Source organism: Mobula birostris, chromosome 8 (assembly GCF_030028105.1).
Source record: "Mobula birostris isolate sMobBir1 chromosome 8, sMobBir1.hap1, whole genome shotgun sequence".
In the NCBI taxonomy this organism is placed as follows: domain Eukaryota; kingdom Metazoa; phylum Chordata; class Chondrichthyes; order Myliobatiformes; family Myliobatidae; genus Mobula; species Mobula birostris.
Window position 1 is genome coordinate 161455681 of NC_092377.1, and position 24481 is coordinate 161480161.

Sequence of the window (24481 nt, forward strand, 5' to 3'; positions counted from 1 at the left end):
TTTGAATACTGTTCAGTAGCACCTCCTGCTTTTATTGTCTAGAACAGGGGTCCCCAACTTGGGGGTCTACAGACTCCTCGGTTAATGGTAAGGCTCCATGGTGTTAAAAGAAAATGATGGGAACCCCTGCTCTGGAACATGCTGGTCAATAAACTTATCCTGAATATCCTTCAGCTCTTCCTGCCTTTCCCCCTCCTGTACAGCCGGTCCTTGGGATAGCTAAGTGTTCCATTCCTGAGAAATGGCTGTAAGCCAATTTCTCTGTAAGGTAGAAACGTCCATTTTCTATAGCACCCATATCCTAACACTTTATAAACACCAACGATAATGCCTTCACTGCACTGAGCAATCACCTAAACACTACCCGTAATTAAACTAATGGAAAACACATTGTATCATTATTAATGTATATAATGAAACAGTTTTTTTATTGCTAGCTTGAAAATGCTTCAAAAATGTATGGGGGAGGACGTGTGTAAAGTGTAACTTTCATATATTATTTTATATGTTATTTGGAGTGTCTCTATATTTATCTGCCTGGACAATGGTTACACCTGGGGCACTGACACTCAGAGATGGCTATGCCAAGTCAAATACTGGTAAGTGTGGATAAGAATAAGGAATCCCTACCAATGTCATAATCAGGATCCTTTTTTCCTTGCTTCTCAACAGCCTATAGCAAATCTTTCTACAGAAGTGGTTTGCCGTTGCCTTCTTCTGGGCAGTGTCTTTATAAGTCGGGTGACCCCAGCCATTATCAGTGCTCTTCAGAGATTGTCTCCCTGGTGTCAGTGGTCACATAACCAGGACTTGTGATATGCACCAACTGCTCATACGACCATCCACCACCTGCTCCCATGGCTTCATGTGTCCATGATCGGGGGGCTAAGCAGGTGCTACACCTTGCCCAAGGGTGACCTGCAGGCTAGCGGAGGGAAGGAGCACCTTACACCTCCTTTGGTAGAGACGTATCTCATTAAAGTTGCTATGATCATCATGCCTTGAGACTCAGAGAAATCTGTCGAATGGAGTAAGTTCGTTGTATTTTCATTCTGCAGTCAGCTTCCTCTGTATACCTTCCGCCACACCAAACTTATTGTAATAGCGATTCAAAAGTTATCTGTAGCGAGCTGTTCAGATATTGTAACCGTTGTTCAAGTTCGCTTTATAGTTTTAATCAGTGGATTAGATCTCTTTGGCTCTTCCCCCAGCATTATATTTCCCTGCAGATGTGGTAAATTTCTGTTCTAACTCGTTGGCCATTTGCACCAACGTCTGGTCTAAGTTCTGGCCATTACTGAACTTGACAAGTGCGGCCGAGTGACGCGCACTCGGAGACCCAGGCTGCATTGCGGTCCGCCGGGCCGGCAGGGGGCGCCGGGCGCCGACGGTGAGGCTTCGTGGTGGGTACGGGCTTCTGGAAGGTTCGGCCATCAGGTTTCGGGCCGCGGCCATGGGTCGGAGTCGGAGCAGGTCGCCGCGGAGGGGTGAGTGTGAGCCTCGGGGGATGGTGGTGGGTTTCGGTTTCCCCCAGTGCCGGCGAGCTCGGTATGTCGAGTCTGTCGAAGGGAATGACCATCCCGGCGTCTGTACCAACCGACCCTCGCAGCGGGGCGAGTTACAGTAAAATGGATAACCCACCGACACGCTCCCCTCAGGGATGTGGTAACCTGGGTCCAGTGACAACGTGCAGACTGCAAAATCCTCCTATCTTCCACACTGTCCGCCTTTCCTACCGGCCCCCTCCCGCCTCCCTTCCACACCATGCCCTACCCACTCCCTCCCCTCCCCCCCTCCCTCCCCTCCCCTCCCCTCCCCTCCCCCCTCCCTCCCCTCCCCTCCCCCCTCCCTCCCCTCCCCTCCCCTCCCCCCTCCCTCCCCTCCCCTCCCCTCCCCTCCCCCTCCCTCCCCTCCCCTCCCCTCCCCCTCCCTCCCCTCCCCTCCCCCTCCCTCCCCTCCCCTCCCCCTCCCCCCCCCTCCCCTCCCCCTCCCCTCCTCCCTCCCTCCCCTCCCCCTCCCCCTCCTCCCTCCCCTCCCCTCCCCTCCCCCCCCTCCCCTCCCCCCCTCCCTCCCCTCCCCCCCCCTCCCTCCCCTCCCCCCCTCCCTCCCCTCCCCCCCCCTCCCTCCCCTCCCCCCCCTCCTCCCTCCCCTCCCCCCCTCCTCCCCTCCTCCCTCCCCTCCCCCCCCTCCTCCCTCCCCTCCCCCCCTCCTCCCTCCCCTCCCCCCCTCCTCCCTCCCCTCCCCCCCTCCTCCCTCCACTCCCCCCTCCTCCCTCCACTCCCCCCTCCCTCCCTCCCTCCCTCCCTCCCCCTTCCTCCCTCCCTCCCTCCCCCCTTCCTCCCTCCCTCCCTCCCCCCTTCCTCCCCCCTCCCTCCCCCCTTCCTCCCTCCCTCCCTCCCCCCTTCCTCCCTCCCCCCTTCCTCCCTCCCCCCTTCCTCCCTCCCCCCTTCCTCCCCCTTCCTCCCTCCCCCCTTCCTCCCCCTTCCTCCCTCCCCCCTTCCTCCCTTCCTCCCCCCTCCCCCTCCCTTCCTCCCCCCTCCCCCTCCCTTCCTCCCCCCTCCCCCTCCCTTCCTCCCCCCTCCCCCTCCCTTCCTCCCCCTCCCCCCCTTCCTCCCTCCCTCCCCCCCTTCCTCCCTCCCTCCCCCCCTTCCTCCCTCCCTCCCCCCCTTCCTCCCTCCCCTCCCCCCCTTCCCTCCCTCCCCTCCCCCCCTTCCCTCCCTCCCCTCCCCCCCTTCCTCCCTCCCCCCCTCCCCCCTTCCCTCCCTCCCCTCCCCCCTTCCCTCCCTCCCCTCCCCCCTTCCCTCCCTCCCCTCCCCCCTTCCCTCCCTCCCCTCCCCCCTTCCCTCCTCCTTCCCCTCCCCCTTCTCCTCCCCCTCCCCTCCTCCTTCCCCTCCCCCTCCCCTCCCCTCCCCCTCCCCTCCCCCTCCCATCCCATCCCCTCCCTCCCCTCCCCCCCTCCTCCCATCCCCTCCCCCCCTCCTCCCATCCCCCCCTTCCTCCCTCCCTCCCCCCTTCCTCCCTCCCTCCCCCCCTTCCTCCCTCCCTCCCCCCTTCCTCCCTCCCTCCCCCCCTTCCTCCCTCCCTCCCCCCTTCCTCCCTCCCCTCCCCTCCCCCTCCTCCCTCCCCTCCCCCTCCTCCCTCCCTCCCCCTCCTCCCTCCCCCTCCCCCCTCCTCCCTCCCCTCCCCCCTCCTCCCTCCACTCCTCCCTCCCTCTCTCCCTTCCTCCCCCCTTCCTCCCTTCCTCCCCCCTCCTCCTCCCTTCCTCCCCCCTCCCCCTCCCTTCCTCCCCCTCCCCCTTCCTCCCCCCTCCCCCTCCCCCCTCCTCCCCTCCCCCTCCTCCCCTCCTCCCTCCCCCCTCCCTCCCCCCTCCCTCCCCCCTCCCTCCCCCCCTCCCTCCTCCCTCCCCCCCCCTCCCCTCCTCCCTCCCTCCTCCCTCCCTCCCCCCTCCCCTCCTCCCTCCTCCCTCCCCCCTCCCCTCCCCCCTCCCTCCTCCCCCCTCCCTCCTCCCCCCCTCCCCTCCTCCCCCCTCCCCTCCTCCCTCCCCTCCTCCCTCCCTCCCCCCTCCCCCTCCCCCCTCCCCCTCCCTCCCCCCCTCCCCCTCCCTCCCCCCTCCCTCCCCCCCTCCTCCCTCCCCCCCTCCCTCCTCCCTCCCCCCTCCCTCCCCCCCCTCCCTCCCCCCTCCCCCCTCCCTCCCCCCTCCCCCCTCCCCTCCTCCCCCCTCCCCCCCTCCCCCCTCCCCTCCTCCCCTCCTCCCCCCCTCCCCCCTCCCCCCTCCTTCCCCCCTCCCCCCTCCTCCCCCCCTCCCCCCTCCCCCCTCCTCCCCCCCTCCCCCCTCCCCCTCCTCCCCCCTCCCCCCCTCCTCCCCCCTCCCCCCCTCCTCCCCCCTCCCCCCCCCTCCCCCCTCCCCCCCTCCTCCCTCTCCCCCTCCCCCCTCCATCTCCCCCTCCCCCCTCCATCTCCCCCTCCCCCCTCCATCCCTCCCTCTCCCCCCTCCTCCCTCCCTCTCCCCCCTCCTCCCTCCCTCTCCCCCCCTTCCATCCCTCCCTCTCCCCCCCTTCCATCCCTCCCTCTCCCCCCCTTCCATCCCTCAGGTACTTTGGATCTGTCTTCACCAGGGAAGACACAAACAATCTCCCAGATGTAATAGTGGCCAAAGGACCTGGAGTAATGGATGAATTGAAGGAAAGTTATATTAGGCAGGAAATGGTGTTGGATAGGCTGTTGGGTCTGAAGGCTGATAAGTCCCCAGGACCTGATGGTCTGCATCCCAGGGTACTTAAGGTGGCTTTAGAAATCGTGGACACATTGGTAATCATTTTCCAATGTTCTATAGATTCAGGATCAGTTCCTGTGGATTGGAGGGTGGCTAATGTTGTCCCTCTCTTCAAGAAGGGAGGAAGATAGAAAACAGGGAATTATAGACCGGTTAGCCTGACGTCAGTGGTGGGAAAGATGCTGGAGTCAATTATAAAAGATGAAATTACGACACATCTGGATAGTAGTAACAGGATCGGTCCGAGTCAGCATGGATCTACGAAGGGGAAATCGTGCTTGACTAATCTTCTGGAATTTTTTGAGGATGTAACTATGAAACTGGACAAGGGAGAGCCAGTGGATGTAGTGTACCTGGACTTTCAGAAAACCTTTCAGAAGTCCCACATAGGAAATTAGTGGGCAAAATTAGGGCACATGGTACTGGGGGGCAGAGTACTGACATGGATTGAAAACTGGCTGGCTGACAGGAAACAAAGAGTAGTGATTAGCGAGTCCCTTTTGGAATGGTGGGCTGTGACCAGTGGGGTACCACAGGGTTCAGTGCTGGGACTGCAGCTGTTTACAATATATATTAATGATTTAGATGAGGGAATTAAAAGTAACATTAGCAAATTTGCCGATGACACAAAGCTGGGTGGCAGTGTGAAATGTGAGGAGGATGTTATGAGAATGCAGGGTGACTTGGACAGGCTGGGTGAGTGGGCAGATGCAGTTTAATGTGCATAAATGTGAGGTTATCCACTTTGGTGGTAAGAACAGGAAGGCAGATTATTATCTAAATGGAGTCAAGTTAGGAAAAGGGGAAGTACAACGAGATCTAGGTGTTCTTGTACATCAGTCACTGAAAGCAAGCATGCAAGTACAGCAGGCAGTGAAGAAAATTAATGGTATGCTGGCCTTCATAACAAGGGGAATTGAGTATAAGAGCAAAGAGGTCCTTCTGCAGCTGTACAGGGCCCTGGTGAGACCACACCTGGAGTACTGTTTGCAGTTTTAGTCTCCAAATTTGAGGAAGGACATTCTTGCTATTGAGGGAGTGCAACGTAGGTTCACAAGGTTAATTCCCAGGATGGCGGGACTGTCATATGTTGAAAGATTGGAGCAACTGGGCTTGTAAACACTGGAATGTAGAAGGATGAGAGGGGATCTGATTGAAACATATAAGATTATTAAGGGATTGGACACGCTGGAGGCAGGAAGCATGTTCCCGCTGATGGGTGAGTCCAGAACCAGAGGCCACAGTTTAAGAATTAGGGGTAGGCCATTTAGAACGGAGTTGAGGAAAAACTTTTTCACCCAGAGAGTGGTGGATATATGGAATGCTCTGCCCCAGAAGGCCAAGTCTCTGGATGCTTTCAAAAAAGAGATGGATAGAGCTCTTAAAGATAGTGGAATCAAAGGTTATGGGGATAAGGCAGGAACTGGATACTGATACTGGATACTACTGCAGTTGTACAAGGCCTTGGTGAGACCACACCTGGAGTATTGTGTGCAGTTTTGGTCCCCTAATCTGAGGAAAGACATCCTTGCCATAGAGGGAGTACAAAGAAGGTTCACCAGATTGATTCCTGGGATGGCAGGACTTTCATATGAAGAAAGACTGGATGAACTGGGCTTGTACTCGTTGGAATTTAGAAGATTGAGGGGGGATCTGATTGAAACGTATAAGATCCTAAAGGGATTGGACAGGCTAGATGCAGGAAGATTGTTCCCGATGTTGGGGAAGTCCAGAATGAGGGGTCACAGTTTGAGGATAAAGGAGAAGCCTTCTAGGACTGAGATTAGGAAAAACTTTTTCACCCAGAGAGTGGTGGATATATGGAATGCTCTGCCCCAGAAGGCCAAGTCTCTGGATGCTTTCAAAAAAGAGATGGATAGAGCTCTTAAAGATAGTGGAATCAAAGGTTATGGGGATAAGGCAGGAACTGGATACTGATACTGGATACTACTGCAGTTGTACAAGGCCTTGGTGAGACCACACCTGGAGTATTGTGTGCAGTTTTGGTCCCCTAATCTGAGGAAAGACATCCTTGCCATAGAGGGAGTACAAAGAAGGTTCACCAGATTGATTCCTGGGATGGCAGGACTTTCATATGAAGAAAGACTGGATGAACTGGGCTTGTACTCGTTGGAATTTAGAAGATTGAGGGGGGATCTGATTGAAACGTATAAGATCCTAAAGGGATTGGACAGGCTAGATGCAGGAAGATTGTTCCCGATGTTGGGGAAGTCCAGAATGAGGGGTCACAGTTTGAGGATAAAGGAGAAGCCTTCTAGGACTGAGATTAGGAAAAACTTCTTCACACAGAGAGTGGTGAATCTGTGGAATTCTCTGCCACAGGAAACAGTTGAGGCCAGTTCATTGGCTGTATTTCAGAGGGAGTTAGATATGGCCCTTGTGGCTAAAGGGATCGGGGGTATGGAGAGAAGGCAGGTACAGGGTTCTGAGTTGGATGATCAGCCATGATCATATTAAATGGCGGTGCAGGCTCAAAGGGCCGAATGGCCTACTCCACCTATTTTCTATGATTGTGGATGATCAGCCATGATCACAGTGAATGGCGGTGCTGGCTCAAAGGGCCGAATGGCCTACTCCTGCACCTATTGTCTATTGTCCCCCTCCATCCCTCCTTCCCTCCCACCACCCTCACCCCCACCCCCTCCGTCACTTCTCCTACCCAACTGTCCCCTCCGTGCCCTCCCCCACTGTCCCCAGTATTTTGTGTGTGTTATCTACTGAAACCCTCAATTTTGGTTTTTGTCACTTGAATCTCAGATGTTTCAAGTGTTCTCCCATCACACTTTGCAGGATTAGTAAACTTGAACTGATCCAAAATTGATTTGTACTACACCATTACCCAACACTCCCTGTTCTTGACCTTCAGCATCTGTTTGAAATTTCTCGTCTTTGTGTGAAGTCCTTGGGCCCTTTTTCTCTCTCTGTGACCTCCTTTAACCCTACAATCTCTGGGTCTGAAACTTTAAGTTCCACACCTAAATTCTGCTCATCATCCCACCCCACTTTTTGAGGAGTTGCTGGAAACTTGTAACTTTTCATTTAGGTTTTCATCGGTTAAGTTCGTGTGACCCAATGTTAATTTTTTGTCAAATCTCCTTGGAAGTGCCTTGGAAAATTTTCTGTAATTCTACAACAGCTGTTCCTTTCCATGAAAACATAATTTGATTAAAAAATTGAGTCTTTAACCATAGAGACTTGTCCAAAATTGCAGTACCCCTCTTTGTTTGACTGAATTGTTACACATCAGAGGAGGAGATTTTATTTAAGTATTGTTACTGTGACCTTGGAACCATCCATTTTGGGTGGCATATTTTTTTCTTTTTGTATATAATTATGATGCTATAAGCGGAAACCAGTACAAGATCCAGCTCAATAGTTGATGTAAAATTCAGAATGTGATTATTGCACAGAGTGGAGCATGTAGTACTGGAGTAGTTTTGTTCCTGTGGTTTGAGAACACATAAGGTCAACACGTGTTCATGACCCCCCCCCCCATTAAGGCATTTTAGAATAGTATCTTTCACCTGTTCCACTGGCAAATTCGTGCCCAGTGTTGTCAACAAATTAAAATTACTTCCAGGTTTATGTTCTGTTGCCAGTGATTTGGATTATTTTGGAGTTCAGCCCACTTGCCACAGATCTGTATAAATTTGAAATTGTCCATGTAGTTCAATGTAAATTTATTATCAAAGTACATACAGTATATGTCACCGTATACAACCCTGCGATTCTTTTACTTGTGGGCATATTCAACAAATCCTATGTAACTCTTGCTTTGGCTAGCGGCTTAATATAAGGGATGATAGCACCCCCCCCCCCCCCCCCCCCGCCACCTGGCCCAGCCAAGCTTAAGAAATCTCTTTGGGCCAATGCTGCGCGATGTGTCCCCTGTTACAAATCAGTATCACGAAATAACAAACAGTACACAATATGCGATTAAACGATTGAGCTTTATAATTCTTAATTTGACTATATGGTTAGTAAAGAAAACAAAAAAGAAGGGGCCCATTCTCATGAAATAGTCTAATGCGCAATGTTGGAGCTCACTGATAAGGCCATTTGTCCACCATCGACCTCCTCCGATCGTCGCTGACCTTCGGACACTAGCTCCAAGTCCACTCCATCCGAGTTCTACCAATTCTCTCCATTCGCGTATTCTCTCCTCATCTCTCCCCGGCAAAAGACCACAAATTCTCGGCTCCCAAACACACAAGAAAGAACAACATCCCGCTCATTGGCTAGCATGCCTCGTTATCTCTAGTCATAACCTAAACATTGCTGCTACAGAGAAACCATTACCTTAGCAGTGGAACATTACAGAGAAGACATTACATTAGCAGTGAAACCTTACAGCGTGTTACACCAATAACTATGATAGAATCATTGAAAGACCGCACCAACCAGTGTGCAAAAGATGACAAATTGCCAATACAAAAAGAAAGAAAAACAATTATAATTAATTAGCAATAAATATTGAGAACATAAGATGAATCCTTGAAAGTGAGTCCATAGGTTGTGGGAACATTTCAATGATGGACGAGTGAAATTATCTGCTCTAATTCAAGAGCCAGATGGTTGAGGAGTGATAACTGTTTCTGAACATGGTGATGTGTGTCCTGAGGCTCCTGTACCACCTTCATAATGGTAGTAGTGAAAAGAGAGAGTGTTCTGGGTGGTGGAGGTCTTTGATAATAGATGCTGCTTTCCTGCAGTAATGCTGTGTGTAGGTGTGCTCAGTGATGGGGATGAATTTACCCATGATGGACTGGGCTGTGTCCACTGCTTTTTGTAGGATTTTCTATTCCAGGGCATTGGTGTTTCCATACCAGGCTGTGATGTAGCCAGTCAATATACTGTCCACCATGCATCTATAGAAGTTTGTCAAAATATTAGATGCCCTGCCAAATCTTTGCAAACTTCTAAGTTTTCAAGGTAAAGAAATTTACTCATTTAATTCTGTTAGCATTGTGGTTTGTGATTATTAATGGATGTGTAATTTTTTCCTCTATGAAATCAGAGCGTCGTCGGTCAAGGTCAACATCCAGAGAAAGAGAGAGAGCCAGGCGGCGTGAGCGATCCAGATCAAGGGAACGAGATAGAGAGCGCAGAAGGAGTCGTTCAAGATCACCTCACAGAAGGCGCTCAAGGTTCGTTTTGAATTTGATAAGTTATGTACAGCACTTTGGGAAAACGTGTGTAAATTGCTGAAAATAATTTTGTCCTTTCTGATGTACTACAGGTCTCCACGGCGGCATAGGTCAAGTTCAGCATCTCCTTCAAGGCAGAAAGATCAGGAAACAAAAGAACATGAGATTTCAGGTAACTGATGGCGCAAACCATAGAAGTGCACAACTTATTAACCTCTGGTTTATTGACCCAATTTCCTTCTTTGAATTGCCCAGAAATTTCATTTATCTTCAAGCAGTTAGTTAGTTTCTCAGCTCCATTAATTAGCCCAAGCTAATTAATGAAAAAATTGTGGCTTCTTTTTGCTAGCAAGTTGAATGTTATTGTAATTGGGCATGTAGTAATGTAGAGAGAACTTGAAATTTTATATAAGAGCTTTGAGGGAGAAGTTGGAGCTGTGGGAACGATACCAATCATCAATAGGGCTAACGGACAAAACTTTAAAATTAAAAAAACACTAAATTCTGGAAGTATTCACCAGACAGACAGAACCATGGGTCATGTCTTATGGTAGTAATTAAATTATATCCTTATGGAGATGAAAACTCTTAATATTTCAGGTCAATAATCTTTTATAGGGCAAACTTGGGGCTGTTTTCAGAGAGGGACTTCCTTATTTTAATTGATTGGTAGACTGTTGAATTTTGCCCATTATCTCTCCTCTTAAGTGAGAGTGTAAACTTATTCTTCACATTTTTTTTGGCAAGACTTTTGTGAAAGTGACACTGATCCTGTCTTTTAGCTTAAAGAATGGGGAGGTTATTATCTGGCTGCTATAAATAAGAAAAGTTAGCCAGGCTAGCTCATGTAATGGCTTCAACTGAAAGTGAACAGGTAAAGATATCAGGTGAGAATAATAATTGACTTGGTTCCACATTCCGCTTTTCCGTCATGACCACTTAGTGAGAGGCAGTTACCTCATCCTTTTCAATGATAACTTGTTGTAGAATTCCTCTTTCCTTTTCCTGAACATTGTACGTATTCATTTAAGACTTCATCTTTGTTCTCTGATTTCACACACTATCTAATGAGCCCTTCTCTTTCCCTGGCTACTCTCTTGCCTGTAACATTCATGTAACAAGCTTTGGGATCTTATTAATTTTGCCCACTGTGCTACTTCCTGCCACCTTTTTGCTCTCCTAATTTATAAATTAAATAACTACCCTGTACTTTCAATGCTTCTGTTCTGCCTCTCCTGTTTTCAGTTATCTATACCTACCAAAGTTACTTTGTTCTTCAATCCATAAATATCTCTTAAATTGGTTCCTTGGGCTGTTGGCCTTGGCCTTCACCATTAACTAAAAATGTTGGTCCCAAATTCTCACTAATTTAAATGCCTCCCGCTAGTTGTAATTAGACGATTGGAGAAATCAGCTTTCCTTCAGTTCAGGTCCTTAATTTCAAGTCCGTTCATATTCTCCATTCATTCAATCATTATCTGATGTGTGGTATAATGTGGGCAATCATAGTCTTGACCATGATCCTTCTTGGTAAATTTTTCTATAGAAGTGGTTTGCCATTGCCTTCTGGGCAGTGTCCTTACGAGACAAGTGACCTCAGCCATTCTCAATACCCTTCAGAGATTGTCTGCTTTGCATCAGTGGTCTGATAACTAGGACTTGTGATATGCACCAGCTGCTCATATGACCATCCACCACCGGCTCCCATGGATTCATGTGATCCTGATCCGGATCCAGAGGCTAAGCAGGTACTTTACTTTGTCCAAGAGTGACCTGCAGGCTAAAGGAGGGAAGAAGCTCCTTGCATCTCCTTTGGTAGAGACATATCTCTACCCCGTCACCTAAATATTTTTCCATAACAACCGTAAAACTTGATAAGTAACACTTGTATTGGTTATATGGTGTACAATTGGGAATTGCTTACGCAAAATGTATGTTTCTATTTAGAAGCAGATATGGAGGGGAAAACAGAGGAAGAGATTGAAATGTTAAAGGTGATGGGATTTGGTGCTTTTGACACTTCAAAGGTAAGTGGAAATGCTTTTATTCTTAACTTTTTTGGGTTGGATCAAGATTAAATTTTGAAATTTAAATTCAAAATTAAATTGAGTGAAGTGTGTTATATACCATCTGGATCTGCCCCTACAGACCAGGCATTGTCACTGCATACCATTTCTGGCAACTATAAATTAAATTCCCACATAGTTCTGAGTAAACATCTTGAATCATGAATGTGAGCTTGCCAAATTAGCAGAAGCAAAATAACAATAACGCACAACAATTAATACTACAGAAGGACAAATTTCAAGGAACATATGGGTCTCTCCTGGGTTTTAAAAGATGGTAGTGATAATTCTCATTATACCTTTCTATAGTTTTCTCAGTTAAGAAACATTCCTTTGTATGACCACATTATGTCCTTTATGAAGAATAAGAGGGGTGTATGAGGAACTTATAGGACACTAACTCCTGTAGTCAGGAGATTACTTAATATAAGATTAGCTTTCTTTCTTACAAGTACAGTACATTAAAACATGAAAGCATACTGAGAAATGTGTAATTTTGTGTCAGCAGCCAACACAGTTAAGGTTTGTGCTGGGGGCAGCCCGCAAATAATATCATGCTTCAAGTGCCATAATTAAGGACAGAGTAAATACATTTCCAGTTTACCATAGAAAGTTGGCACAGACTTTTATAGTACATAGTGCCTGAGAAATTTGATTGAATCTTTTGCAGAGGTAAATAATGGTGGATAATGTCATGGAAGGAGTCTTCGAGTAATACAGCATAGAAACAGTGTCTCAGGCCAGTTTGTCCATGTCTATGTAGTGCCCATCTAAGTTGGTCCCATTTGCCTAATAGTCCCCTAACCCTTTTGTATCCAAGCACCTATACAAATCTCTTTGAATTGTTGTTATTATCTGCCTTAATGACTTCCTTTTGCAACTTATTCCTTATACACACTGCTTTCTGCATGATGAAATTATCACTTAGACCCTTTTCAAATCTCTCTCCTCTCACCCTAAACCTATGCCCTCTGTCATGTAGAGTGATACTTGGCCTCCTTGAGTTAAATTATGAGAGATAAGAAAATATTGGGGTTGTTTGCTCTGGAATTTTAAAAAAATGTAAGGGATAATGTGGTTGAAGTTCTCAGGCTTAAGAAAATTGAGCAGATATATAGTGAGAAGTTGTTTTGTTGGTTTGTAAAGCTTGAGCTGAGGTAAAATGATCCAATTATTGGTGCCAGCTCTTTCAGATGTGAAATTAGTAAACACTTTTATGTATAGGATGGTAGATGTGTAGAACTCTTCTTGAAATGGTAATGGTGGCTGAGTTATTGTTAAATTAGAATTAATAATTTTAGTGAAAAGACAGATATAAAGTGATGTCTCAGATCCAGCAAAGCCTCATTTAATGGTGTCTAGAGCAGTCTGCTGATGCTTTTCCTGATACTTGACATTTAATGCCAATGACTGAAATGGTACCTTTGGGTTTTACAGTTCAATGAGAAACAATGAGTATTGAGAGTGGGAGGATATGGATGTCTGAGTGGCAAGATGTTCACACAGGCTTAATTTGGTGCAGAATATTAGACTCCTGATTATATAGCTGAACAGATGCCAAGTCATTATCCAAAAAATTACAGTTAAAGATTGATAGACAGTGGAATGTATTAGTGCTGGGAGTACTGTTGACATAAATGCTTTGGAGTCTGCATTTCTGAATATCATTTCAAAATTGTGGCTAATGCTGAAGTTTTAAATATATGATGATCCAAGCAAAACTTCATGAATGATTAGAACTTGGAACATCTTACTAGTTGGAATAGTTAAAATGAACAGAATGGTATACCTATGTCAGGGAAAAAAAGAAAGAAAAGCATTTTGCGATACTTACAGTCAAGCATTTCCAAAGAGAGAATGATGTTAAGGTTTGGAATAGATATCTGTATGTGAACTAACTGATATGTCATTAGGCTTCTATACTGTGCATTCTGTGTAAGACCATTGGACTGGCTTTATCCGTCATGGTCACACCTTGATCTATTTTCATATCCATGCATCTTGTTTCCTGTGGGTCCAAGAAATCTCCAGGCCCTGCTCCCACTGCCAAGCAGTAAAGCAGAGCAGTCTGCATGCAACAACTAAGCACTCTGTAATAGATTTAGAAACCCCACTGCAGAACTTCCTGTCTCTGCTGTGAAATGTCAAAATTTTTGGAGATATCGTTTAGGAGACTATGGTGAATATCAAGTACATTTTGTAGAATTTGCGAACTGCTGTTTGATGATAGAGGGAATGAATGTAAGTGGTTCTGATCAAGTTAGCTGTTTACACTGCTAGTGCAGGTGATATATTGAAAATACTGGCTAACTAAATTGAAGCTTGTACAATATAATCAGTGTGAATGTAAAAAATTCTTTTAGCCCCAAAGACAAAGAAGGGAAGGAGGGGAAAGAGGAGAGCAGTAGTGATAGGGGATTCAATAGTTAGGGGGACAAATAAGAGATTCTGTGGAAGAGATTGAGAATCCCGGATGGTCTGTTGCCTCCCTGGTGCCAAGGTCTGCGATATCTCGGATTGAGTTCTCGGTATTCTCAAGAGGGAGAGTGTGCAGCCGAATGTTGTGGTCCATGTAGGGACCAATGACATGGGTAAGAAGAGTGAGGAGGTCCTGAAAGGCGAGTTTAGGGAGTTAGGTGCCAAGTTAAAGGCCAGGACCTCCAGGATAGCAGTCTCAGGATTGCTACCAGTGCCACGTGCAGGTGGGTTTAGAAATAGTAAGATAGCGCAGATCAACACGTGGCTGAAGAGATGGTGCAGGAGGGAGGGAATGAGATAGGTCAGGTGACGGAGGTTTTATAGATAATTGGGCAGTTTTCCAGGGAAGATGGGACCTGTTCCGGTGGGAGGGTTTACATCTGAACTGGAGGGGGACAAATATTCTTGCAGGTAGGTTTGCTAGAGAGGCTCCAGTGGATTTAAACTAGATACAAAGGTGGAGGGGAACCAGACCTTAGGAACAGATGTCAGGGAGAAGGAAGAAAAAGGAGATAGTGAAGTTGTTTGCACCCTTAATGATAAACAGAGTAAGAGGTGGAAAATTTCTTAAATGCATTTATTTTAATGCTAGGAGCATTGTAAGAAAGGTGGATGAGCTTAGAGCATGGATTGATATCTGGAAGTATGATGTTGTAGCTATTAGTGAAACATGGTAGCAGTAGGGGTGTGATGGGCAACTAAATATTCCTGGATTTCATTGCTTCAGGTGTGATAGAATCGGAGGGACAAGAGGGAGAGGTGTTGCATTGCTTGTCAGAGAAAATATTACAGCGATGCTCTGGCAGGATAGATTAGAGAGCTCGTCTAGGGAGGCTATTTGGGTGGAATTGAGGAATGGGAAAGGTGTAGTAACACTTATCGGGGTGTATTATAGACCACCAAATGGGAAGTGAGAATTGGTGGAGCAAATTTGTAAGGAGATAGCAGATATTTGTAGTAAGCACAAGGTGGTGATTGTGAGAGATTTTAATTTTCCACACATAGACTGGGAAGCCCATACTGTAAAAGGGCTGGATGGTTTGGAGTTTGTAAAATGTGTGCAGGATAGATTTTTGCAGCAATACATAGAGGTACCAACTAGAGAAGGAGTAGTGTTGGATCTCCTGTTAGGGAATGAAATAGGTCAGTTGATGAAGGTTTGTGTTGGGGAGCACTTCGGGTTCAGTGATCACAATGCCATTAGTTTCAGTATAATTATGGAGAAGGATAGGTCTGGACCCAGGGTTGAGATTTTTGATTGGAGAAAGGCTAACTTTAAGGAGATGCAAAAGGATTTAGAAGGAGTGGATTGGGACAATTTGTTTTATTTTGATGGTACAGAATCTTTATGTTTCTGTTAGGTTGAAAGGAAAGGTTAAAAGTTTGAGAGAGCCATGGTTTTCAAGGGATATTGGAAACTTGGTTTGGAAAAAGAGAGATATCTACAATAAGTATAGGCAGCATGGAGTAAATGAGGTGCTCGAGGAATATAAAGAATGTAAAAAGAATCTTAAAGAAATTAGAGAAGCTAAAAGAAGATATGAGGTTGCTTTGGCAAGTAAGGTGAAAATAAATCCAAAGGGTTTCTACAGTTATATTAATAGCAAAAGGATAGTGAGGGATAAAATTGGTCCCTTAGAGAATCAGAGTGGACAGCTATGTGTGGAGCCAAAAGAGATGGAGATTTTAAACAATTTCTTTTCTTCGGTATTCACTAAGGAGAAGGATATTGAATTGTGTAAGGTAAGGGAAACCGATAGGGAAGTTATGGAAACTATGATGATTAAAGAACAGGAAGTACTGGCGCTTTTAAGGAATATAAAAGTGGATAAGTCTCCGGGTCCTGACTGGATATTCCCTAGGACCTTGAGGGAAGTTAGTGTGGAAATAGCAGGGGCTCACATTGCACTGCTCCTGAGAAACGCTGTCTCATTCTGCCCTGCAGAGCTGATGTATGGTTAGAATGACAATAAAGTTTTTGAATCTTGAATCTTGAATCTCTGACAGAAATATTTCAAACGTCATTAGAAACAGGGATAGTGCCGGACAATTGGCGTATTGCTCATATTGTTCCATTGTTTAAAAAGGGTTCTAAGAGTAAACCTAACAATTATCGGCCTGTGAGTTTGATGTCGGTGGTGGGTAAATTGATGGAAAGTATTCTTAGAGATGGAATATATAAGTATCTGGATAGACAGGGTCTGATTAGGAACAGTCAACATGGATTTGTGCATAGAAAGTCATGTTTGACAAATCTTATTGAATTTTTTGAAGAGGTTACTAGGAAAGTTGACGAGGGTAAAGCGGTGGACATTGTCTATATGGGCTTCAGTAAGGCCTTTGACAAGGTTCCACACGGAAGGTTAGTTAGGAAGGTTCAATCGTTAGATATTAATATTGAAGTAGTAAAATGGATTCAGCAGTGGCTGGTTGGGAGATGCCAGAGAGTAGTGGTGGATAACTGTTTGTCAGATTGGAGGCCGGTGACTAGTGGTGTGCCTCGGGGATCTGTACTGGGTCCAATGTTGTTTGTCATATACATTAATGATCTGGGTGATGGGGTGGTAAATTAGATTAGTGAGTATGCAGATGATACTAAGGTAGGTGGAGTTGTGGATAATGAAATAGGTTTTCAAAGCTTGCAGAGAGATTTAGGCCAGTTAGAAGAGTGGGCTGAAAGATGGCAGATAGAGTTTAATGCTGATAAGTGTGAGGTGCTACATTTTGGTAGGACTAATCAAAATAGGACATACATGGTAAATGGTAGAGCATTGAAGAATGGAGTAGAACAGAAGGATCTAGGAATAATGGTGCATAGTTCCCTGAAGGTGGAATCTCATGTGGATAGGGTGGTAAAGAAAGCTTTTGGTATGCTGGCCTTTATAAGTCAGAGCATTGAGTATAGGAGTTGGGATGTAATGTTAAAATTTTACAAGGCATTGGTAAGGTGGAATTTGGAGTATCGTGTACAGTTCTGGTCACTGAATTATAGGAAAGATGTCAACAAAATTGAGAGAGTACAGAGAAGATTTACTAGAATGTTACCTGGGTTTCATCACCTAAGTTACAGAGAAAGGTTGAACAAGTTAGGTCTTTATTCTTTGGAACGTAGAAGGTTGAGGGAGGGGACTTGATAGAGGTGTTTAAAATTATGAGGGGGATAGATAGAGTTGACATGGATAGGCTTTTTCCATTGAGAGTAGGGGAGATTCAAACAAGAGGACGTGAGTTGAGAGTTAAAGGGCAAAAGTTTAGGGGTAACATGAGGGGGAACTTCTTTGGTAGCTGTGTTGAACGAGCTTCCAGCAGAAGTGGTTGAGGCAGGTTCGATGTTGTCATTTAAAGTCAAATTGGATAGCTATATGGACAGGAAAGGAATGGAGGGTTATGGGCTGAGTGCAGGTCGGTGGGACTAGGTGAGAGTAAGAGTTCAGCACAGACTAGAAGGGCTGAGATGGCCTGTTTCCATGCTGTAATTGTTATATGGTTATACGAGTTATGGTAAGACTGGAGGACTTTAGGCAGTGCTAGGGCTATTGCTTCTTTACTTAGTATATAATGTATAAGTCAATATATCCAGGCAATCCTTGGGTTAGGTAAGGGCTCCGTTCCTGAGAATTATCCTTTAGTCAGAAACATTTGTTTTCTGTTACCGTGTTGTATTGCTGTACGTGTGCTTGCTATAATTTCACTTCAGAACTCGTCATCCTAACACCACCCATAACTAAGATAATGGAATATTTGCTATATCAGGTCATTAACAAATAACAGGAAACAATTTATCATTATTACTTTCAAAATGCTTTAAAATGAATGGGAAAATTTGTATAAAATTAAATTTCCATTATGAGCTCATTTATAAACTAGGGAGCCCCTGTGTGTGGAATACAGAGTAAAATTCCAAACTTAAGGTTTCTGATTATAATTATATTAATTAACTTGCTTTGAAATCAGATAGCTTCCCCACTGTAGAACACTTGCGCTCAAGAATTAGCTGCAAAGTTGTCCAGTGCAGTTATTACACTAACAACCAGAGACAGGTAAGAATAATTGCAGTGATTTAACATTGTGGTTCTAGGGCGATTAATGATGAGCACATCCCAATAAACGTAATTTTAAATATACCTAAATATTTAGCAATGTAAATTATAACCTAAAAGCATTGTGCACTTGCAACCCAAATCCTTAACAGATTAAATGATAACCTGAATCTTGTACATTGGTCATTAATGTGCAATGCTTGTAGGCACATGGTAGCTATGTAATTTATTTCTATAATGGGAATCCCTAATTATGCAGCAGGCAGCTGCTGGTATTCTTCATGGGCAGTATAGCCCGAAATGAAGAATTGAATAGGGTCTCCTATCTCAACAAAAATAAAATCACCTTCCAGTAGATAGTAATAAGACTGCACACTACTGTTTAATTTTTTCTTTCTTCAAACCAGCTATACTGCTTCAGTGGTCCGTGACTGTGAGACACTAAAGTAAAAGCTGGAAATGCTGGAAAAAACTTGGCAGGTAAGGCAGCATTTGTGGAAAGAGCAACAGAGTAAATGTCAAAGACCATTCATCAGATTTCCAGCATCTGCAGTTATTCAGTTATTGAAAGGTGCTATTTTGGCACTGGTTAAATTGGACATAAATCTGTTGGATCTTGCTCAGCCAGACATTGTATGATGCCTTCTATCCACTCAAATCACAAGTTGCGATTGTGTACTCTGATTTGTGGTCTGATTTTTGTTTTGCAGGGAAAGAAAGTGGAGGGTTCGGTTAATGCTTATGCCGTCAACGTACAGCAGAAAAGGAAATATCGGTGAGTATGTAGAATAGTTAGCATGTGTATACACACAATGGCCATTTTATTGGGTACTACCTGAACATACAGTATGTAAATTCATGATCATCTGCTTCTGTAGCCCATCCACTTCAAGGTTCAATGTGGTGAGCATCCAGAGATGCTCTTCTGCACACCACTGTTGTAACATGTGGTTATTTGAGTTACTGTTGCCTTCCTGTTAGCTTGAACCAGTCTGGCCATTCTCCTCTGACCTCATTAACAAAGTTTGTCCACAGAACTACTGCTCACTGTATCTTTTTGTGGGGTGTTTTTTTTTTGGCACCTTTCTCTGTTAAATTACAAAGACTGTTGTGCATGAAAAACCCAGGAGATCAGTTTCTGAGATACTCAAACCACTCCGTCCAGCACCAACAATCATTCCACGGTCAGTCACTTAGATCACATTTCTTCCTTATTGTGATGTTCCGTCTAAACAACAATGAATCTCTTGACCACGTCCGCATATTTTTCTACATTGAGTTACTGCCACATTATTGGCTGATAAAGATATTTTCACTAATGAGCAGGTGTATCTAATAAAGTGACTACCGAGTGTACATTCATGTTTGATCTGAGCTTCACCTGCAGGGCCATCATTAATTGCCCTTAAGAAGGTGATGGTGAGGAGGTTTCTTTACCAATTGTGGTTATTCTGATGAAGGATTGCTCAGTCATGAGGGTTTGCAACTTGTCAGGGTATATGTAGTAGTGGTGCTCCCAAATGGCCTGTTCTGTTTGGCCTAGGTAGAGCTTGGAATTTAAAATACTGTTACAGTGACTGCAGTATGCCTTCTGGTTCTCCTTTATGTTGCAACTTCAAAGAACTGCAAATTGGTTAAATGTGATATCCTTTTTATAAAAACTGTGTTAACCTTGCTTGATTGCCAATAGTCTTACAAATGTGCTGCTTAATAATAGATTGCAGTATTTTCCAAGTGACAGATTTTTGCAAATGGCTTGCAATTTTCTCCTTTCACTCCACCCCCCACCCCCCCAACCCCACTTCTGGAATTACAACATTGCCATTGCAGTTTTCAGTCCTGTGTTTCTCTCCAGAATCCAATTTTGTTAGTTGAGTTCTTGGTGGTAGAGATTGTTTTGTTTGGTAGGTTCCTGAGCAAGTAATGATATTGCATTTTGTAAATGGTATACCCTTCAGCCATTGCACACCAGTTGTGTTCAATTAGTATGTAAAGTGGTATTTAGCAACAAACAGCTGGAGGAACTCAGCAGGTCAGGCAGCAGCTATGGAAAGGAATAGAGTCAACAGTACAGACGGAGATCAGCACTAAAAGGGAAGGAGGGGGAGGAAGCCAGATTAAGAAAGTGGGGGAGGCGAATGGAGTACAGGCTGGAAGGTAATAGGTGACGCCAGGTGAGGACGAAGTTAGGTGGGATGGAAGAGGATGTTCTGTCCTGAAGGACATCAGGCTTGTGTTGTTGGAACTGCACTCGTCCAGAAATGTGTGAAGTATTTCATTGCACTCCTTTCTTTATGCTTTTAGAGTCGAATGGCCTGGGGAAGTAAGTTGCTTGTTGCAGTTTACCCTATGCACTAGAAGGAGTTTATTTCTAAAACTAGCAAAGATAGGCTATATAGAAAGTTGCAGTTAAGCCAAATAAAATATGATATCTTGCAGCTCAAATAATGCTAAGCTGAAGTAACAATCAGTTGACCCAATCTTAGTGAATGATGTTAAAGACTCAAAAGGATTAGTGGCTTGGGCTTGCACCTGGTTCCCTTGCTATGGCTGTATTAACCAATATCTATTGTGCCTGTTCACAGTATGAGAATTGCACAATTTAACTTGCAAGATTTTCAACTTCTTAACAATCCCATCACTGTTATCATACAACAATAAAACCACTTTCATTCATGTCAGAGTTTGGAAATGTGGTTTGATCTGAACAATCAAGCTTTAGTTTGTTAAGAACTTATTATTTCTTGTAAGTTAAATGCATAGTGTCTTGCTATAAATAGGTAACAACAGAATTTTTGCATCCTCTGTTTCCAATCCTTATTTTTGAATTACGGCTTCCAGGTTTTCTCACAAGGTAGAACATCTTTCTCCAAATCTCTTCAGTCAAGACCCCTAACTGTTTTTCAGCTGCTAACGCCTTTATGTAGCCCTAGTGATAAACAAGCTCCAATGAAATCAGTCATTGTATAACTTAGAAAATGTTAGTAGAAAGGTGTCTTGATGGTCCTGATGTCTTTTCAGAGATGTAACTTTTCTCTGGCCTTTTTACTTGGTTGCTGTCCTCTAGTCAGTATTAAGCATTAGTAATGCTGTAATGCGTGACTCTAAGCAAAATGTGTTCATTAAACACATTTCTCATCTTCTCAACTTTTTTTCCAGTCCTGATGAAGGGCCTCAGCCCAAAACATAACTGCTTATTCATTTCCATAGATGCTGCTTGACCTGCTGAATTCCTCCAGCATTTTGGATGTTTTGCGCTGTGTTCATTTAAATTTTTCTAATCAGCTAGAATTGATGTACTGTGACTTAGTATCATAAAACACCTTCCATGGCAAAAGACAGCAAACTGAACTGTTTGAAATTCTATAGTGATTATAATTTACAGTTATTTCAAGTAGAATAGTGTTCATTAAAATTTACTTTCAATAGTTATCCTTTATAATTTTTACCTTTTTTTTTCTCCCCCCCCCCCCCCCCCCCCATACAGGCAGTACATGAACAGGAAAGGTGGATTTAACAGACCTCTGGATTTCATTGCATAACTTATGTTAGGCCTGGACTGCCTGATGATGGCATGTGAGTTCCTAACGCTGGTCAGAATAATAGCAGATGTTCCTTCTCTTACACTATAATTTGCGAGCGGAATCTTCAATTTTAAAACTATATCAGGGTCATTTTTGTATACCAGTCACACGAATGGTTGTTTTGAGGTGGTGGAAGTGCTCCAAGTTCCTCATCTTTGATAATCAGAATTGTTGATTCTTAGAGTCTGTAATGCAAGCATTAACCTGTGCTTGTTCTTAAATTATATCCTTTACTTCCAAGTTTCCAATTTTGTTATGGTATTAAAGTTGCAGAAGTTTTCAACTAAAAAAGAAAATGAATCTGCTGAATATTTGTATGTTGATGCACATCCGGTTTTACTTTAAAAAGTGTAAATTATAAACCTGTAGAACAGCTGCTTTCGCTAGTGGGTTTAAACGTGTGGCCATCTTCATACTATCTGCTGGTTGTGTTCCACATCTCCATTACCATATAGAAGTTTTGTTTTGCCTATTTTGTCAGTGGTTTGAATTGGAATTTGAGTTTAATACACATTAGTTTGTTAGAAGTGCAGATGTCAGTCCTTGCCTTCTCACATATTTCACATCTCATTTTATGTATCAAAATCTCTATTTGCAACGTAATAGCAATATCGAACAATTCACTATTAAAATGGAAGCCATTGGCTCTCCTGAACTAAATAAAATTCAATGCTTGCATTAAGGGTTCCCAACCTGGTATACACGGGCACCTCGGTTAAAGGTAGGGGTCAATGGCATAAAAAAAGGTTTGGGAACCCCTGCATTAAGGTGTGTTGTGTGCAAATTTCAGTGTATTTCAATGTTTGGCATACGTACCATTCATTAGCGTCTCTGATATGAACCCTCTGTCTTCGAGGGTTGTAATATTAATGTATTTGGAATAATTTCAATTAGAGTAAAACAGATCTTTGAAAACCAATAATGAGAAGGTTTGATAACATAACTATTACCCTTCACCTTGCTACCTTCCATGCTGAATTTAATTATGGTTATATCATATGATAAACAGCAAATACTTAGGGGCTCAGTGTATGTCAGCTAATATACTTTTGACTTCTTACTTTCCTCTCAAACAACAATAATATGTTTCACTTTATTGTAACACCTGTCATGTGACATGGAGCATTTTATGCTCAAAAGTCAGGGTGTCTGAATAGATGTAGTTATTATTAGCTGCAGTTGTCATCAGTTTGCAGATTCCATTATTTTAAGATTTGTTTATATTCTAAATATTCCACTTTTGGAGTTTTATTTATGTAATTTTTATGTTCATTAAAATAAAATTTCAAAGCTGATCAGCCATGAAACGGTGGAAGAACTGGGTAACTTTTCAGGTGACCAGAGAATGGCCTCCCAGTTTTTTATGTTGAATAAATGCTTGTTCTTGTTTTTTAATTTCAGGTTTCTAACATTAGGAGCTTGCTCTGCAAAATACCTTAATGTCAATTTGCTTCCCAAAGAGCATTCCTATCCAGTTGAAAAGAGACTTTCACCTATTTTGAACAACACACGACTCAGTGATTCACCACCAAGTGAATCATAAGACTTCTTGCACTAGTGTGCACTGCTGTCTGTTGTTGAATTCACTGTGACATGTTGCTGTTTGGGTGCCTAGGATCAGCCATCTTCAAACAAAATATCATCAGCAGCCTGCAAGTTTCTGCTTGTAAATCTGATAAAACTTTAGTTTGAATTTTAATTCTGGACCAATGTGTATTGGATAGGGGTAAATGTGGGCATTTGTGCAACACCACCTCTTAGCTGTTCGATTTTTGCACCTACCCTTTTGTTGAGGTGTGTAATTGAAACCCCTGAGATTTGTATTGTAACGTAAGTCTCAAAATCCCAAGAGAACCTGCAGATTTCTGTAAACTTTCTAAATCTAAGTTGGCTTGCATTTTGTTGTAATGGTGGATAGCCTTTGTATCATTTTCAATGGTTAATAAAAAAATTTATCACTGTGAACGTGCTGAAATTTGTAAGGGAATTTGAATGAATATTAAGAGTTGATGTTTCCTTAGATATGCCCTAAGTGAACCATTGAAACAAATTTCTGAATTAATCCAGAATCCAGTATTTTTATAAGACTAATTTGAAATAACTTGGAACTTTAGAGGATGATTTGATGTAACTCATCAGCATAAAATCATATTATGTTCACAACAAGTACCTCGGAACAGCTGGTAAATCTGAATAACATTTACTTCAGCTTCCCTGGTGATTGTACCATTGCCAAGTCCAGTAAAGCTAAATTATCCCAGTTTCTGTATTTTGTTGATCTGTTACTGCCTTGATTCATGAGGGGAAAATGAGTTAAGATCCTTGCTGTGAGACACTGAAAAGTATTGCTGTATAAAAGGACATCTGGACAGATCATTATGGCAAGCATCTGGGGAGACTATGTTGGTTATATTGAAAGAGGGTTTGAGTATAAGAATAAAAACTATCTTCTCATTATAAAGTGCCATGTTGAGTCAGCATCTATGTACAGCCTAATAAAAAGAAAGATGTATATGATGGAGGGAAGCAGCAAAAGTGCACTAAATTGAATACCAAGATGAAGAGTTTGTCGTATGAGGAGAGATTAAGGAAGTGGGGTCTATCTCATCTGGAGCTTAGAAGAATGAGAGATGAACTCGCATGGATGTAAAAGTTCGTAGTGTGTGACAGATTAGATGTAGAGGAGATGCATCCCCTCCCTACAGTGTCAAATCAGAGATCACAGACTTAAAAATAAAGGGCCGATTGCTCAGCAATGAAATAAGTCTTCGCCTAGGACCTGGAAGATGGTGAATCTTGGCGATTCTCTACTTTAGGTTTCAGGTGTTGAGTATATTCAAGACATCAATAGTTTTAGATGATGAAGGAATCC

General features: G+C 44.0%; 1 protein-coding gene across 1 annotated transcript; it reads left to right on the forward strand.

Annotated features, from left to right (window-relative positions):
- Window positions 1-1364: 1364 nt before the first annotated feature.
- snrnp27 (small nuclear ribonucleoprotein 27 (U4/U6.U5)) lies at window positions 1365-23574 on the forward strand. Its single transcript, XM_072266648.1, has 7 exons — window positions 1365-1487; window positions 9312-9441; window positions 9534-9613; window positions 11389-11468; window positions 18736-18800; window positions 21513-21601; window positions 23011-23574. The coding sequence occupies exons 1-6, from the start codon at window positions 1454-1456 to the stop codon at window positions 21565-21567; spliced, it is 444 nt and encodes a 147-aa protein (XP_072122749.1). The 5' UTR covers window positions 1365-1453; the 3' UTR covers window positions 21568-21601; window positions 23011-23574.
- Window positions 23575-24481: the final 907 nt, after the last annotated feature.

Bases quoted from the DNA above. Each gene is read 5' to 3' on its own strand.
- snrnp27 (XM_072266648.1), top strand. From the start codon at position 1,454: ATGGGTCGGAGTCGGAGCAGGTCGCCGCGGAGGG. The intron at 9,442-9,533 runs GTTCGTTTTGAA...GATGTACTACAG, and splicing joins CCTCACAGAAGGCGCTCAAG to GTCTCCACGGCGGCATAGGT. The intron at 9,614-11,388 runs GTAACTGATGGC...GTTTCTATTTAG, and splicing joins AAAAGAACATGAGATTTCAG to AAGCAGATATGGAGGGGAAA.